Raw genomic sequence first — 14,671 nt, 5'->3', positions numbered from 1 at the left:
TTTTGAAAGTTTTCTCCTCTCTCTTCAACAACAGCTGAAGGAGAAACTTTCTTACGAGATAGAGAGAAGAAGGTGCGTCCGTTCTCCATGTTTGACTCCGTGGACCAGTCTGCTGGGCTGGGCACGCTGAGGAAGAACCAGAGCAGCGAGGATCTCCTGCGGGAAGCACAGGTATGCAGGGAGCCCAGGCTGCTGCTTCCCATCTGCCAGGGCTTACCCACAGCTCTTCTAATGTGGCTGGAAGAAAGCTCTGAAAAGTTCTGGGGCCAGCTTTTTAAAAAGACTGCTTCTGAGAGAAAAAGTCTCTTAGGCTTTTAATGTCAATTGGTTACTCCAAATCATTCTCTACAGTCACTGTGGTGGGAATCTGTGGCTGTATTATTTGTACGAGTGTGTATTTTTCCCCCAAAAGACACAAAGTGGCATTTGCATGTTTGTTTGTTTTTTTTTTTTCAAAGTCATCTTCATACTTGTTTCACTCTTTAATGCAACACTGTTGTTCAGATGTTTGATAGCAGTAAAACTTCCCACCTAAATTTTGGCATGAGGGCACAGGTAGGGGTGCACTAGCTTACAACTCTTACAACTCTTGGGATGAGAGTTGCTTTGTTAGAGGGCAGCCTCTTGCCAACTGAGGGTCTGATATCTCTAAAGAAATTATTTTGCCCTGCCATTGCTCCTGTTTTAAACATAGCTGTTACAGAAAGAATTAAAGAGAATAGGCTGAAAGTATTGAAAAACATAAGTGATGACAAAATGTTTCAAGCAGTTTCTTCTTATTTCCAGTGATGATGTAAACCTTATTACAGAAGTAGTAGACATAAGATACTGTGTCATACTTTGAGGCTCTTTGGTCCTTCATAGCAGAACTCCTAAATCATGTTTTACTGTTCTATCTTAATGAATTTTTTTGTCTTTCAGACAACCAATAAAAATGTAACCAAGGTGCCACCACCTGTCCCCACTAAACCAAAACAGATAAACTTGCCTTACTTTGGTCAAGCCAGTCACCTGCAACCTGCTGATACAAAGCTGGATGGAAACCTGCAGAAGCTGCCTTTGGCTATCACAGCTGCGGGGAACAAGCAAAAACCAGTGGCACAGCAGCCTTCTCATCCTTCTCAGCAGATACAGCAAAGAATTTCTGTACCTCCTGCAGGTTCTTCCTCTAGCCAGGATCAAATTCTTCCTTCCTCCAAACAGGAAAGTCCCCCAGCAGCAGCTGTGAGACCTTTTACTCCTCAGCCATCCAAAGAGACTTCACTGCCACCATTTCGGAAGCCTCAGACTGTGGCTGCAAGTTCCATTTACAGCATGTACACCCAGCAGCAGACTCCTGGGAAGAACTTCCAGCAGGCAGTTCAGAGTGCTTTGACGAGGGCACAGACCAGAGGACCACACTTCCCAAGTGGTAAGCGTGTGGCCCTCTCCCTCTCTTCTGTCTGATAAACCTCAGATAAATGTTCTTTCCACCTGGTCTGTGGGTATGAAGCTGTTCTTTAGGGGAGTTAAGTGGGTGAGGGCAGCTGTAAGAATCCTAGGTGGACCTTCCATGCTGCATAAGAGTGTTAGCAAGAAGTGCAGAATGTGTGTCTTGGGTTTGCAAGATAACTAATGGTATATCTGGTTACCAGATTAGTTCTGTTCGGTTTTTTGTACTCTGCTTCTTTCCCCTACACAAAGAATACATAACCTGGTTCACCTTTTTGTTGTTGTTCACTTGTTGATCAAATACTCAAACTTGTTTCCCCCCGACCCCTCTCTGAACTGCTCCACAGTGTACGGCAAGCCCGTGATGGCAGGAGCCGGGGTACAGAATCAGCTGCCGCAGACTGAGAACATCTACTCCAACCTCCAGGGCAAGCCAGGCAGTCCAGAGCCTGAGATGGAAACAGCAGCCTCTGCTCATGAGAACCACGAACCAGAGCGGATACCCCGTCCCCTGAGCCCCACCAAGCTGCTGCCTTTCCTGTCCAACCCCTACCGCAACCAGAGCGACGCTGACCTGGAGGCGCTGCGGAAGAAGCTGTCCAATGCGCCCAGACCGCTGAAGAAACGCAGCTCTATTACTGAGCCAGAGGGACCTAACGGCCCCAACATTCAGAAGCTGCTGTATCAGAGGACCACTCTGGCTGCAATGGAGACTATCTCAGCTCCCTCGCATCCCTCCAAACAGACAGCATCAGCTGCCAGTCCTGAAAGCCCAGTGGAAATCCCAAATCCTTATCTAAGCACAGAGTCAGAAAAAGAAACGGCGGCTTCCATGCCAGAAGCAGCTATTGCTGAGGAGACAGAAAGCATAGCAGCAGAGCAGAGTGAAGCTGCTCTTCCCCCTGTACCTTTGGACCCTGTACCTGAAGCTGTGTCAGACAGTGATGAACTCACGCAGCCCAAACCAGAAGAGCCAAACCTAGAAGCTCCGCTGCCGCTGGAGGTGTACATGGAAGAATATCCTCCATACCCACCACCTCCCTATCCATCAGGGGAACCAGAGAGTTTGGGAGAGGACTCATTCAATATGAGGCCTCCTGAAGTTACTGGACAGTTTTCCTTGCCTCCTGTAAGTATTAGCTTACAAGTGGGGTGCCCTGTCAATAAATCCTCTCAAGTGCTGCCATAAACCCTGTGCATTGTGTTGTAGAGCTCAGGCAGATGTGGGAGAACAGTCGCACAGTCTACAACAGTCTCAACACAGTCTCTGTTGGTATCTGTTCTATTTGTGTGATGCTCTTATCTCCAGACTGCATGACAGTAATGAAAAGTCTCTCTTGTCCCTAGAATTAATGACATAATGGAAAGTTTCAAATGGAATACACAAATAGTAAAACTCTACAGAGCTGTAAAGAATCCTTCCTTCTAGAAGTCTGCCTACACCCAGATTTTACTTCCTTTTTAAGAAAAATTAAAGTTGATTTTTTTTTCCCCTTGAGGTACAGATACAGATTTCACAATCATTTCCCACTGTTGCTAGCATGAGCTGGGGACTAATTTTCTTAATCCTGAATTGCATTTGTTTATCTGAAAGTGCCTTTCTTGAAAATTATGTAGGAACAGACTTTTTTAGTTTCTATCTAAAAACTCATCTGTAGATATCAGTTGTTTGTACTTCTTCTACTGAAAGTTTCCTGAATTACTTTGAAATCTGATTTACCGTCAGTCTCCTCTCAAGTTGCATCAAAATGGAGTCTCTTGAGACTGGGAGGAGGCAGCATTTTTACTATTCTATTTTGCAAGTTTGTATCTGTGTGAGGTATGATTTTATCTCACTGTTGCAGAACAAAAATGCTTAATGTTTTTGGTTTCTCAGAGACTTTCTTTAAAAACCTATAAAAGTGAGTTTTGAGAACAGTTTTCATAATACATGAAAGTGTTTTTTTCCTCTATCGTTTCGGTGCAGAGGAGTTAAAACGTTTAAATGTGCTTTTAACCTTGTAATTTGTGCATGGAGTAGACATTTCACGTGTTCATGCTTTAAAGATTTTGTTCTTGCTCCCTTTTACAAGGAAACTTGAGTGGTAGGATTTCCTGGATTGTGAGAACTCACTTCTGCTTGGTTTTGTAGTAATTCTGCAATGATGAGAAGAAACCAGCCCAACTTCTTGATTTCATATTTAAATCCGTGGGTTGTTCTGCCAGGCTCACTCTTGGAAAAGCCTCTACTTTCGATATTACATACAAATCTACAGGCAGAAGAGAATTTCACGGGAATCTCTACTTAAATATCCCATCTCCACATGCCTGCTCTTGCAGAATATGAGTCAGTTGTAGTCATCTTTGCCTGGACATCTGTCAGAAATTTACATACCCTCATGAATAGTGTTATTGCTGCTGCCCAGGCAGCTGGGCGAGCGTTGAGCTAATGCGAGTGTGTTCCCTAAAGGAATGGGTACAAACTCAGCTATAGAAATACTTGGTTTCCAGTATCAGTGGGAGCATATAAAGCAATTCTGCACTTGGTTCTGTATTTTCCCAAAACCATTTTCCATCACTGTTTGCTCCTGCTAACCTCTGGTATACTGACAAAAATGTTAGGAACTTTAGATAAGCATTTAAAGTAGTGTACTCTGTGGAGGGTGCTGCTTGGTTTGTCTAACAGCTATGAGAGTTAATGGTAAAATTGTCCAAACAACAAGAAAAAATTGCATCTTTTCCTGATCTTTGGTAGTTTCACTACTTTGTTGATGTTTGATCAAGGTGACTTCTGCATGAGAGTTGAATAATGACCATGTCCTGAGATAAAGGCAGAGATCTTTCATAACGTGCTTAACCTGATATATTCATAATGTGGTTGGGGATTGGTAAAAAACACTATAATATCCTATTAAACGCTTTTCTAGTTGATAATTTCTGCTGCCGTTCTCAAATAAGCAGTTTTGCATTCATCATCTTTCCAGGAAAAAAGTGCCTGTAACTTGTGTTACCTTTTCACAGGGGAAGAGGACAAACTTGCGTAAGACCGGCTCCGAAAGGATTGGCCATGGAATGAGAGTGAAATTCAATCCCTTGGCATTGCTTCTGGATTCATCTTTGGAGGGGGAGTTTGACCTTGTGCAGAGAATAATTTATGAGGTACAAATGCTAATTTGTAAGACAAGGAATTCCAATCCTGGTTGAAAATGGGAAGCCATAGCTTTTCTGGACTAGTGCAGAACCTAGGTCTGTTCTCAAGGAGATTAAATCTCCTGCCGGTGGCAAATGACACCACAAGTATCACAGGTTCTAAGTGATCATATTTGGAGGCTGATTTTAAGTATATTAAATCCACAGTAGATTTTTTAGCTTCAAGACAATAAATTTGCAGGACACCTTTTTATCATTTTTTATGTAGTGTTTGATTTCCTGTCTCTCATGTTATCAGATTATTTGGTAGGTAAAATCCATGTGAACTTTGCTCACAGTTAAATAAACATATATCAGAAATTTACTGAAAGTACTTTTAGTAAGTTATCAAGATCCTGTTTCTCTGAACCACCCTGTTAAAGGGAGACTGCAAGCTTGAATATGAGTCTTGGTGCAAAATTGGTAGTGGTTGTAGCCTTCTTGCTCATGTCCTTCCTAGAAATACGGCACAAATTCATATTTCAGAATAGTAAAACGGATATTTGTATGAGAAGAGGTGTTTATTCCAGAGAGTTTCACCTGAATGTGATTGTTCCTTTTTGGCTGGCCAGGTGGAAGATCCTAGCATGCCCAATGATGAAGGAATTACTGCTCTGCACAATGCTGTGTGTGCCGGGCACACGGAAATCGTGAAGTTCCTGGTGCAGTTTGGGGTGAACGTGAACGCTGCAGACAGCGATGGATGGTAAGGGTTTCATTAAGTGGCTCCTTATGGATGTTCTCCACAAGAGTCAGGACTTGGGAGCTGCTGCAGGTCCCTCAGAATGTCTCTTGCTTTTCTCCTGTGGAGCTGGCAATGAGTTTTCTTCCCAAAGCAGAGCAACAGCAGTTCTCTGTGGGACATCATATGGGACTGTGCAGATGGGAAAATAGGGAAATTAAGCAATATTCCCTGTATGAAAAAAACATTGTAGGGGTGGACACAGTTGTCAGGAAATTGCTCTGTTGCTTTGAGATATTGAAGACAGCTTACAATGCGCCTTATGCTGAAATTCCCAATATCCTCTGTAAGATAACCTATAACTTACCTGTGCTCTGGGCAGTATCTAGCCCTGCAAACTCTCCCCAGTTCTTTGTCCAATAATCAGCCAACTTGAAACCAAAATAAAGTGGAAAACCATAACCTTCAAACAAGGATTGCAGCTGATAATATGTTACAAATCCTTTTTACAAATAACTAGGAGATTATTTATGGAAGGCTGGTGCAGAGGGTAGTGATTTTACTGTTATTTCTGCCTATAACAGAAGTGCTTGAGGCCTAAAACTGAATAAAGATGCTTGTGCTCCCTCAACCTGAGAGGTTATCACAATTATGTGTGCTTGTAATGAAGTCTAATCTTGAAGTAATTATCTAGATTGTAAAAGGCATGATGTCAGGAAAATTTCTGAGTAGGTTTTCAATATGATTAATTGTTGAATTTTTAGTGCCTTAATGAATGCTCCTAAAATGTTAATAGATTACAGAAAGGTAGAATAACTGGAGATCTGTATGGAAACTTAGCTTTAGGGCTCAAGTAGCTCTCAGTAGCTCCTGTTACCTGTGAAAAGCAATTGCTCTTGACATGCTGGGTGAGGTGCTGTGATGGGCAGCGCTCAGCAGGGCAGGGCTGACTGCTCAGGTCCTGCAGGCATGGACACTGTTTGCTCCCAGGGCTCTGTGAGCAGTGGGAGTGAAGTGCCATCCTTCTGTGCTTGCCTTGCAGGACCCCTCTGCACTGTGCAGCATCCTGCAATAACGTGCAGGTGTGCAAGTTCCTGGTGGAGTCGGGGGCTGCGGTCTTTGCCATGACCTACAGCGACATGCAGACGGCTGCAGACAAGTGCGAGGAGATGGAGGAAGGCTACACGCAGTGCTCCCAGTTCCTGTATGGTGAGTGCCATCCCGAGTCCTGGAGCACGCCAGGGGCTCCCCTGCCTCATTTGTCATGAGGAGGGGTGAGTTGCACACTCAGGTTAGGTACCTGTGCCACAGGTTCCTCTTGGAAAGAGCTATTTTCAGCAGCTTCCTGTCACAGAATGAGTTCCATGGAGATTAACTTTGTAATACTCTCCCTGTGGAGGAGATCTGATTCTTTATATTAAAAGCTTTGACTGAAGCATGTGCATTGACAGATACACCAGTTAGGTGAATCTTGCCACATAAGAACTTCTTTTACATGAAAACAAAGTGGTATGGATATGTCAGTAGGCAGTTCATAGCTGTTACCTGGTGTCTTCAAATGAGTATTTCCTAATGTGCACCTTAGAACAAGAAAAGGTATTGCCAAGTTCCTGCCTCGATGGATGTTAGTAAGCACTGAATTTGGCTTTACCTTCCTCACTTTCTTTTTCACTTGCATTTAAAAAGAAATCCTATATTAAGTTTTAGATTTTATTCAAATAGTAAGGCTGCAGAGATACTATCTTTGAATGGAGAAAACTAATTCCCCCTAGGGTATGATGAGTATTAGTCAGTGAGATTTTACACTACTTTACTGTATGTTTTGTATGTAATGAGGTTTTAAATTACTTTTCTCTGTCTTGTATGTAGCTCATGTCCCCTAGGCACACACCAGCTGGCGTGTCATCTCTCTGCAAGAGGTTAGAGTAACAGCAGTGTAACACAGCAGAAAAAGCTGTAAAACTGCCTTTCTGTTTTTGTGGCACAGGCGAGAGCTGAATTTCTCTAAGCTGCTCCTTAAGCCAGGAGATTTCAAAACAGTCTGTCCAGCTGTCCTCACTAAGCTTGAAAACTGTGTCTTTGGTGCCAAATATAGTTTTCCCTGTAAAGGGAGGAAGCCTTTTTAACTGGCATCAAAATTTGTAGACTAAGCAAAATTCAATTTGGTTTTGTATCTAGACTCAGAGGGAGGTCATCAACACCAAATACCCAAGGAAGATTGCAGGATTAGATGAAAAAATTATACTTGTCTAATATTTTAAACTGGTTTTAACTCAGATATGAATTAAGAGATGTTATATTTGCGTTGAACAGCTCTTGAAGGATTTCTTTCAGGAATTTGTCTAATTCTTAAATTCAGGTAAACTGCCCATGAGATCCTGTGGAAAGGAGGTCCGTGGTCTCATTATATACAGTGTGAAGAAATCCATTATTTTTGTGTGTGGGGTTTTTCATGGCCTGCCATCTGGTGATTTCACTTGATACTCTGTTTTTTTGTTGAGTTTGGGTTCTTCTTGTGTTATGAGGCACTTTTTGATGGGTCCTGAAAGGACTGTAAGGCTTTGACCTATTACCAGTTTTTCCAGATTGAAACCACTGAAACTATGTCTTGATGGTATTGGCTGTTCAGCTACCAAAGTTCCTTATTGTTCCATCAGAAATTAGTCCTATTGCTAAGACTGGTTCTGCTTGCCTGTAGTTACTGTAAGAAATTATTCCCTGCCTAAAACTGCTTCTGTAAAAGAAGTTTGGGAATGTGTATCTGTTTCCAGAACTGCACTAAAACCTGGCCCTCTAAACTCATTATTAAGCTAATAAACCCTGGTGTAATTCTTTTTTGTTGCAAATGATGTCCAATATCAAGTAAGAGGTACAGGTAGGTTTAAATAAAACCAGTCATCCTTTAGCATTGATTAAATGACAGGTCTGATGCTGCCTAAGTATGGAAATTTTCACTTTCTTAAATGTAATGCCTGAGCTGACTCTGTTTGTCCCACTACCCTGGTGTGACTACAAACACCACTTTAGGACACCACATGCATTGTGTGAAATCTTCTTTATCTACTTTGATGCTCAGTCTTCCCTTCCATCTGGATGCAGAGCATAGCTTTGGCCAAACCTCTCATTATACCAAATGCAAAGCAAGGGAAGAGTTTCTCTGAGCAGAGTTTAACATGCACTGGAAGTAAATTAATGTTATGTGCTGAGCTGGTGTGCAGAAGAGAAGAACTTGATTTGAGCAAATGTTTCCTTTAGCAGATGTAGGTGGTCATAGGCACGTGATGAAAAAGGACAAGTTTTGTGATACAGTGTGCAGTGTACTTTCTCCTCCTGAAAATACCAAAACCAACCAAAAAAAAATCACAGTAGAATTCAGTATTTTAAAATAATTACCTGAGAGAAAATCAACTGTTGTACAAACTGAGATACCTTTTCCAGTTTTGTGCTTAGAGGCTGAGGAAATGGGTACAGAAAGAAGATTATCATCTCTGGCTACAGCTGCAAAGTGAGCAAGTTCTGAATAACCCTGCAGGCCACATGTGTGTACTCCAAAACATCTTGGTCTGGAAATAATTGAACAGAGTTGTGTTTCTCAAGGCAGTGTTTAAAACAAGAAAAAAAAAAAAAAGTAGTGTTAGAAATGACGAACTGCTGAGATAACCAAAAGCAGCTGTAGAGTAGCAGGCAAATCTCTCAGCTTCAGGGCTGAGATGCAACTTGCTTTAAAGTTCTGAAATAAAATTACCCAGGTGGCAAATGACACCACAAGCATCAAAATGACAGTGGGGGTCAACCCAAGCAGGTATTGCTATCTCCCTCTGAGAGAAAGAGATTACTATTGCACTAAGAGTACTGAAAGTGTTTCTTGCTCATCACTTAGGTCTAGAAAGCATGGACACAAAAATATAACCTTTTATCAGTCAGTGCTGCTCTCCCCATTTGCCTTGTATTTTTTGAGCATGTTTAAGGAAGGAATCTGTCTGCTGTAAATAACTTCACAAAGCCACTTCTTCCAGGGCCAGCTCTGAGTAGGCTATGTGGTGCCATGTAGGTAGGAATTTTGGGTTTTTTCCCCTGGACTGTCTTCCAGTAAGAATAAAGGAGTCTTCCCTCCTGTTGTCCTTTCTATTTATATATTTTCTTCTTAGTTGAGCTGCTCTGTGTTTGCAATGTTGCAGGAGTGCAGGAGAAGATGGGGATCATGAACAAAGGAGTGATTTATGGGCTGTGGGATTACGAGGCTCAGAACGATGACGAGCTGTCCATGAAGGAAGGAGACTGCATGACAATCCTGCGCCGGGAGGATGAGGAGGAGATCGAGTGGTGGTGGGCACGGCTCAATGACAAGGAGGGCTACGTGCCCCGAAACCTGCTAGGGGTGAGTCCTGGCTGCTTCCAGAGCCTAAAAAACCCCACCCCAGGATGTGGAGTGTACACAGCATTGTATTCTCCTTGGATCTCTTGCATCGAGGTGCAGCTTTAAGAGTCAAGAGGAAGGAGGTGACATTCTCCATCTTTATTTAGGGAGTTGAATACCTTGGCAGAGTGGGTTAACACCCTCTCTTTAAGGTACTTAACACAGATTAATGGGTGCCCAAAAGAACAACATCTATCACCACCCTGCTATACACAGCAGGCCCTGATACCAACCTTGTCTCACCATCTCAGAGGGAAAAAAACCCTTTTATCCAAACATGACATGTGAATAAGATTTTCTTGAGCATGTTCTCAGGCACATGGGGTGATTTTAGGGCTGTCCTGTGTAGGGCTAGGAGCTGGACTCAATGATTCCTTGAGGGGTCCCTTCCAACTCAGGATATTCTGTGATTTTTTTGAGAATTTTCCCTGTTTCAGAAAAGCGATGTACTGGCAAAAAGGGCCTTCAGAACTGAAACTTGCATGAAGAGTGAGTCATGAGTCCTTTGCTGTGTATGCAGGGCACTTTTTGATCCAAGGAGATAAACACTGCAAAAATCTAGGTTATCGTTTTTTCTAGTGTTGGAAAACAGATTACATTGCTCAGCAAAGGCAGATCTTTGTTTTCTCCTGTGCTTTTTAAGTCACCTTTAACCATATATCTGAGGCCTTACGTGAATGACTTCTCCTTCTCTCATCACCCTTTGTACTGCCTTTTATTAAAAACAAGTGTACAAATAAGATACTTTCAATTATGTCCCTGTATTTCTCCTCATAGCTGAGTTGCTAGAAAACAATGGCAGATGGACACATACATAAAAATTCCATTAAGCTTTTTTCTGCAATTCTAGTTGCCCTGGTGCTGGAGATAAGAGGTTCTCCAAGCTTAACCACTGTGAATTTTAGCTGATTGATGTATGATGCTTGAAAGAGGCTGAGCCTCCTTCCTCATGCAGATAATCCTTACTCTTAAACTGGTTGGATTTTGCAGAGCAACTCTATCGAATGCAAAATCAGTTTTCGTGTCTCTATCATTTCCAGGTCAGGCCTACACACCATGTACTGTAAAATCCTGCCTAACATACTACTCCTGCTCAGTTTTTTCCCCCTCTCCAAAGTAAGCATTTACAAATTGAGAGTAGCCATCATCCCTGAACAGTAAGGTTAAAATGGCAGCTTTTTGATTTTTGCCTGCCCTGTGGTGAATTGTGCATGTAGTGCTTGTTCATAGGCTTGTGCTTTGAGCCTGAGCACAGGTGTGTAAGAGCACAAGGAACATCTGTGCTTCTAGGAAAAAAAAAAAAGTACAAGGCAGCACAGCTTAAACTGTGGATCAAAACTTACCTTTGTAAGCACAACACAGTCCAAACAGAATCTTTGGAGAAAACTACACAGTATTAATTGTGACACTCCTGTGTCTGTTCAGTTGTTCTAGTGCTGCCACTGAAATATCCTGTGGTGAGACTCCAAAGCAATTACTGGCCTCTTAATATAGCAGCTGAATTCTAGTCTATGATGTTCACCAAAGAGGAAAGCATTTGGTAGATTAATATATTCTTATTTTTATCATAGTTGCTTTATCTTTTTGCAGCCAGGTGTATGGAATAAAAACAAGGATTCAATTACCAGTATCAGTGCTCTACCCTTCTTAGTGACTCCCCAGCTCCCTAAGCTAGTAAGATAAGACTGTCAAAGGGAGTCTTTTGAACACTGTCAGGTGCTACAATACTGTAACTGACTCACTTCCTCTCTAAGAGCGGTGAAATCACAGCAGGCTGAGACAGACCTTGTGGTGAAGTCATTGGCCTTGTCTTAGTCACTGAGAAAAGAAGAAAGCCAGAGTCTGGTTAAAGAGAGAAGGGGGCAGCTTTAAGGAGAGCTTTAGGCTGTGATGTAGAAGTGCATTGCCATTTAGAGCATGGAGGATTCATCTTTCCTAACTGGATGAAGTGTAGCCTCCTATTTTCATATGCCAGTGGCCATGCTTTTCAGAACAGCAGCTATTCCCTAAGCCCCCTTCCAAGTGGAAGGCAACAGCTTCCCAGGCACCTTGTCCCTGCTGTGTGCTGTCCCAGGCTGTGTCCTGTCAGTTGTCCCCTGCACCCCTGTGTGTGTTACCAGGTTTTCCCAGCTTTTACAAAGATGGGGTAACTGAGAGGTGTTTTAAAAGATTTTATTCCATTATCAGTCTTGATGAATAGTGAGACATAAGAGATGTAAAACTCAACACCATTCCAACAGAAGCCAACCTATTTCCTACTTACAATACCTTATAAATGTTTTTCAACCTATTAGCTTTTGCCACACAATGCTGCTATTACTTCTAACACCAACCACCTCTGTTTTTCCCCACGTAGTCCTGCTACAATGCATCTTTCACAGTTCTAATTCTCTAAAATATCTAGTCTTTTTGCAAGGCCCTATTTTGAAACTTGTTTCTAGTTCAATCTAGTTCCAAAATCAACACACCTTATCTCAGTGTTTGCATACAGATGCACAAGACTGTGCGAGCTTTCTATTTTAAGAATTCTTTACAAATTCATTTCCCACAGCCAGGCTGTGTGAGCAGCACATGGCCCAGGGGCCACAGGCTGGCAGGGACCAATTTCCTGCAGGGCAGGTCACTCGTGGAACTGGACACCTGCCCTCCACTCTCTAAAGCAAAGCTCCTTCACTTCCATGGTCCTGCAGACAGATGTTTCCAGCTTGCCCAAAGCTATACTGCCATAAAAGCTGATAGGTGAGAGAAAGCAAAGCAAACTTCACCTCTCTGGTCCCATTTATAAAACAGGGAACAATCCTGCAGTTCACTGAACACTGAAGTCTCTTGACTTACAAAGCCACGTACTTTTCCTGGACCATCCATCTGGGTAGAGCTGAAAGTACTCGGTTATGTGCTGTTCAATACCTTCCTTTTGTACTGACATGGTTGGTATTTTTTAAGCTTCCCTAAGATTGCTAAATTCATATTTGTCAGTGCCCTGGGTGTTTTTATAAGCATGCTTTTTGCTACTATGGATTACATTAGAATTCTGGCACCAAAGAGAGGGGGTTTTTGTTCCTTTATTGTTTCTTTTTAAAAAAGTAACCTTTTCAAGTACTAAAATTTTAAACCTCATTTCTGTTTTACCCTCAGCTGTATCCAAGGATTAAACCTAGACAAAGAAGCTTGGCATGAAATAGTACAGAAGCCAGATTCATGAAGTACTAATCATGGGTAACTTACAGCAAAAAAAGTCCATTTTGTGTTGGTTCCAATGTCATGAGACTTATTTCAATGACAATGTTATTTGAAAGCTATGAAAAATGTGCTTTGAAAACAAATGAAGGATTGATGCATTACCAAATGGATGAGGGCATTGTACAAGATGAAATAATGCTTCCAAGCAAATGAAATTCTGCTGCCTTTGGTCGAATCAAGCCATTATGTTCAAGTACCCACCCAGCTGTCTTCAAACATGGCAGAAGAGAGTCTCACTTCTTTTCTGCATTAAATACAAGGACCTTTTGAATTTGCCATTGAAGGAATCACCATGAAACAGACAACTTGGCTTTGTCCAAATTTACTCCGAGGCTTTTTCCAGATGGGAGAAATTGAAGTATGTGCACAGCACCCAACTGCTTATTGCTGGAAGCAGAATGTTTGTTAAAAGAAGCTAAAAAACCTGAAGTGCGTCTGAAGAGTGACAACCACATGACCAATCCATTAAGCAATAACTTTAAAAAAAGCTGTAGCATCTTAGAAATTCTATGTATTCAAAATATCATGTGCTGTAACAGAAATGTAGTTTTAGATTCCTCTTTTTACAAAGAGCCTCATGTATTTATTGTATTTTTTACTTTGAAAACTAAGTGTAGAAACTTTCTGTAGTCCTTGACAATGTACTTGTTTTTACTCTACTTGTTTACTCCACCATTAAACTTTTGTCTCCTCTTAAGCTTTAACTCTGGGTATTTTAATAGTGATTTTTATTAGAAATGTTACCAGTAAGACACAGTTGTTCTACATTACACTAACTTTCAGCTACTTTCTGTATTAAACTGAGCCACTCCTCCCCCATCCTTTCAAGGCAGTTTTTCTGCATTTAAAATTGAGCTGAATCTGTTAGTGACACATTGTTAACCTTAAAAGCTAAGGGACATACTTAAGAAAAAATTCCAACTTGATACAAGTATTTTCCAAATAAAGCCTTTCCTACAGAGCTATCCTTTCTATCTCTCCATTTGGCAATAATTTGATACTGAACAGTATTTAACAGAGGAGCAAATCATTCCTTAAGGCTATTTAGAAAGTGCCTCACCCTGCAGGCTAATGTTTTCCTACTAGGTAAGGCCTACTGCTTTCTGAAAAGGTGCCCTTAAGGAAGATATAGTTTGTAAGGAGGACACAATTCCTCAGGTGGGGAAACTAAATGCAGCAGCAACTGGGTCACAGTCACAGCCTCTGCTTTCAACAGGCTGGGTGTGGGGTATATAGTATCAATCTCTAAGGAAAAAATGTGCTTATTTTCAGCAGAAATAAGTCTGGCAAACTTTATTTCTACTTTATTTTTTTTTTTTAATTTAAATGCTTTCCTGTATTTCAAAGGAAGATAAATAATATACAGGAACTCGAGATTCCACCTGAAAGCATGGGCTTTCTCTTGGAGGAATCTTGTTACCAGCAGCCTCCAGCTCTGGGCACATCAATGCTCACTTTGGTCAAAGATGTACTTGCTACTCAAATTCTTTAAAGAATATTTAACTAGGATAGTGCTGGGGCTTGGAACCCCTATCTCTGAGTACAGGTGTTTAGATATGCAATACTATCTCTCTACTAATTTCAGATATGCACAATGTTGCTCAAAAAGCACTTTTTACAACCAGACTGTCAAGCTATAATGAGCTTTTCTTCCCGATGTCCTGTAAAACACCTCACATACAAAGATACTAGCAAAGTAGTGCTTTCAGAACTTGCACTGAGGATTGATACTA

At 41.6% G+C, this 14,671-nt stretch overlaps 1 protein-coding gene across 4 annotated transcripts in view; it reads left to right on the top strand.

The window, feature by feature from the left end:
- The window catches only part of TP53BP2 (tumor protein p53 binding protein 2), a 57,018-nt gene extending 43,376 nt beyond the window's left edge, over positions 1–13,642 (top strand). For 3 of the 4 annotated variants that reach the window (XM_068185906.1, XM_068185905.1, XM_068185907.1), the window contains 8 exons: positions 32–171; positions 922–1,411; positions 1,779–2,560; positions 4,432–4,569; positions 5,172–5,305; positions 6,324–6,490; positions 9,460–9,659; positions 12,834–13,642. In XM_068185906.1, coding sequence (XP_068042007.1) covers positions 32–171; positions 922–1,411; positions 1,779–2,560; positions 4,432–4,569; positions 5,172–5,305; positions 6,324–6,490; positions 9,460–9,659; positions 12,834–12,875 — 2,093 coding nt within the window. In that variant the 3' untranslated portion in view covers positions 12,876–13,642. The remainder of the gene's footprint in view (positions 1–31; positions 172–921; positions 1,412–1,778; positions 2,561–4,431; positions 4,570–5,171; positions 5,306–6,323; positions 6,491–9,459; positions 9,660–12,833) is intronic. The other variant, XM_068185904.1, reaches the window with a different exon arrangement.
- The last annotated feature ends 1,029 nt before the right edge of the window (positions 13,643–14,671 follow it).

Source organism: Anomalospiza imberbis, chromosome 3, assembly GCF_031753505.1.
Source record: "Anomalospiza imberbis isolate Cuckoo-Finch-1a 21T00152 chromosome 3, ASM3175350v1, whole genome shotgun sequence".
Taxonomy (NCBI): domain Eukaryota; kingdom Metazoa; phylum Chordata; class Aves; order Passeriformes; family Viduidae; genus Anomalospiza; species Anomalospiza imberbis.
The sequence above is the reverse complement of the archived record's forward strand: the minus strand, read 5'-3'. Positions and strand labels throughout refer to the sequence as shown.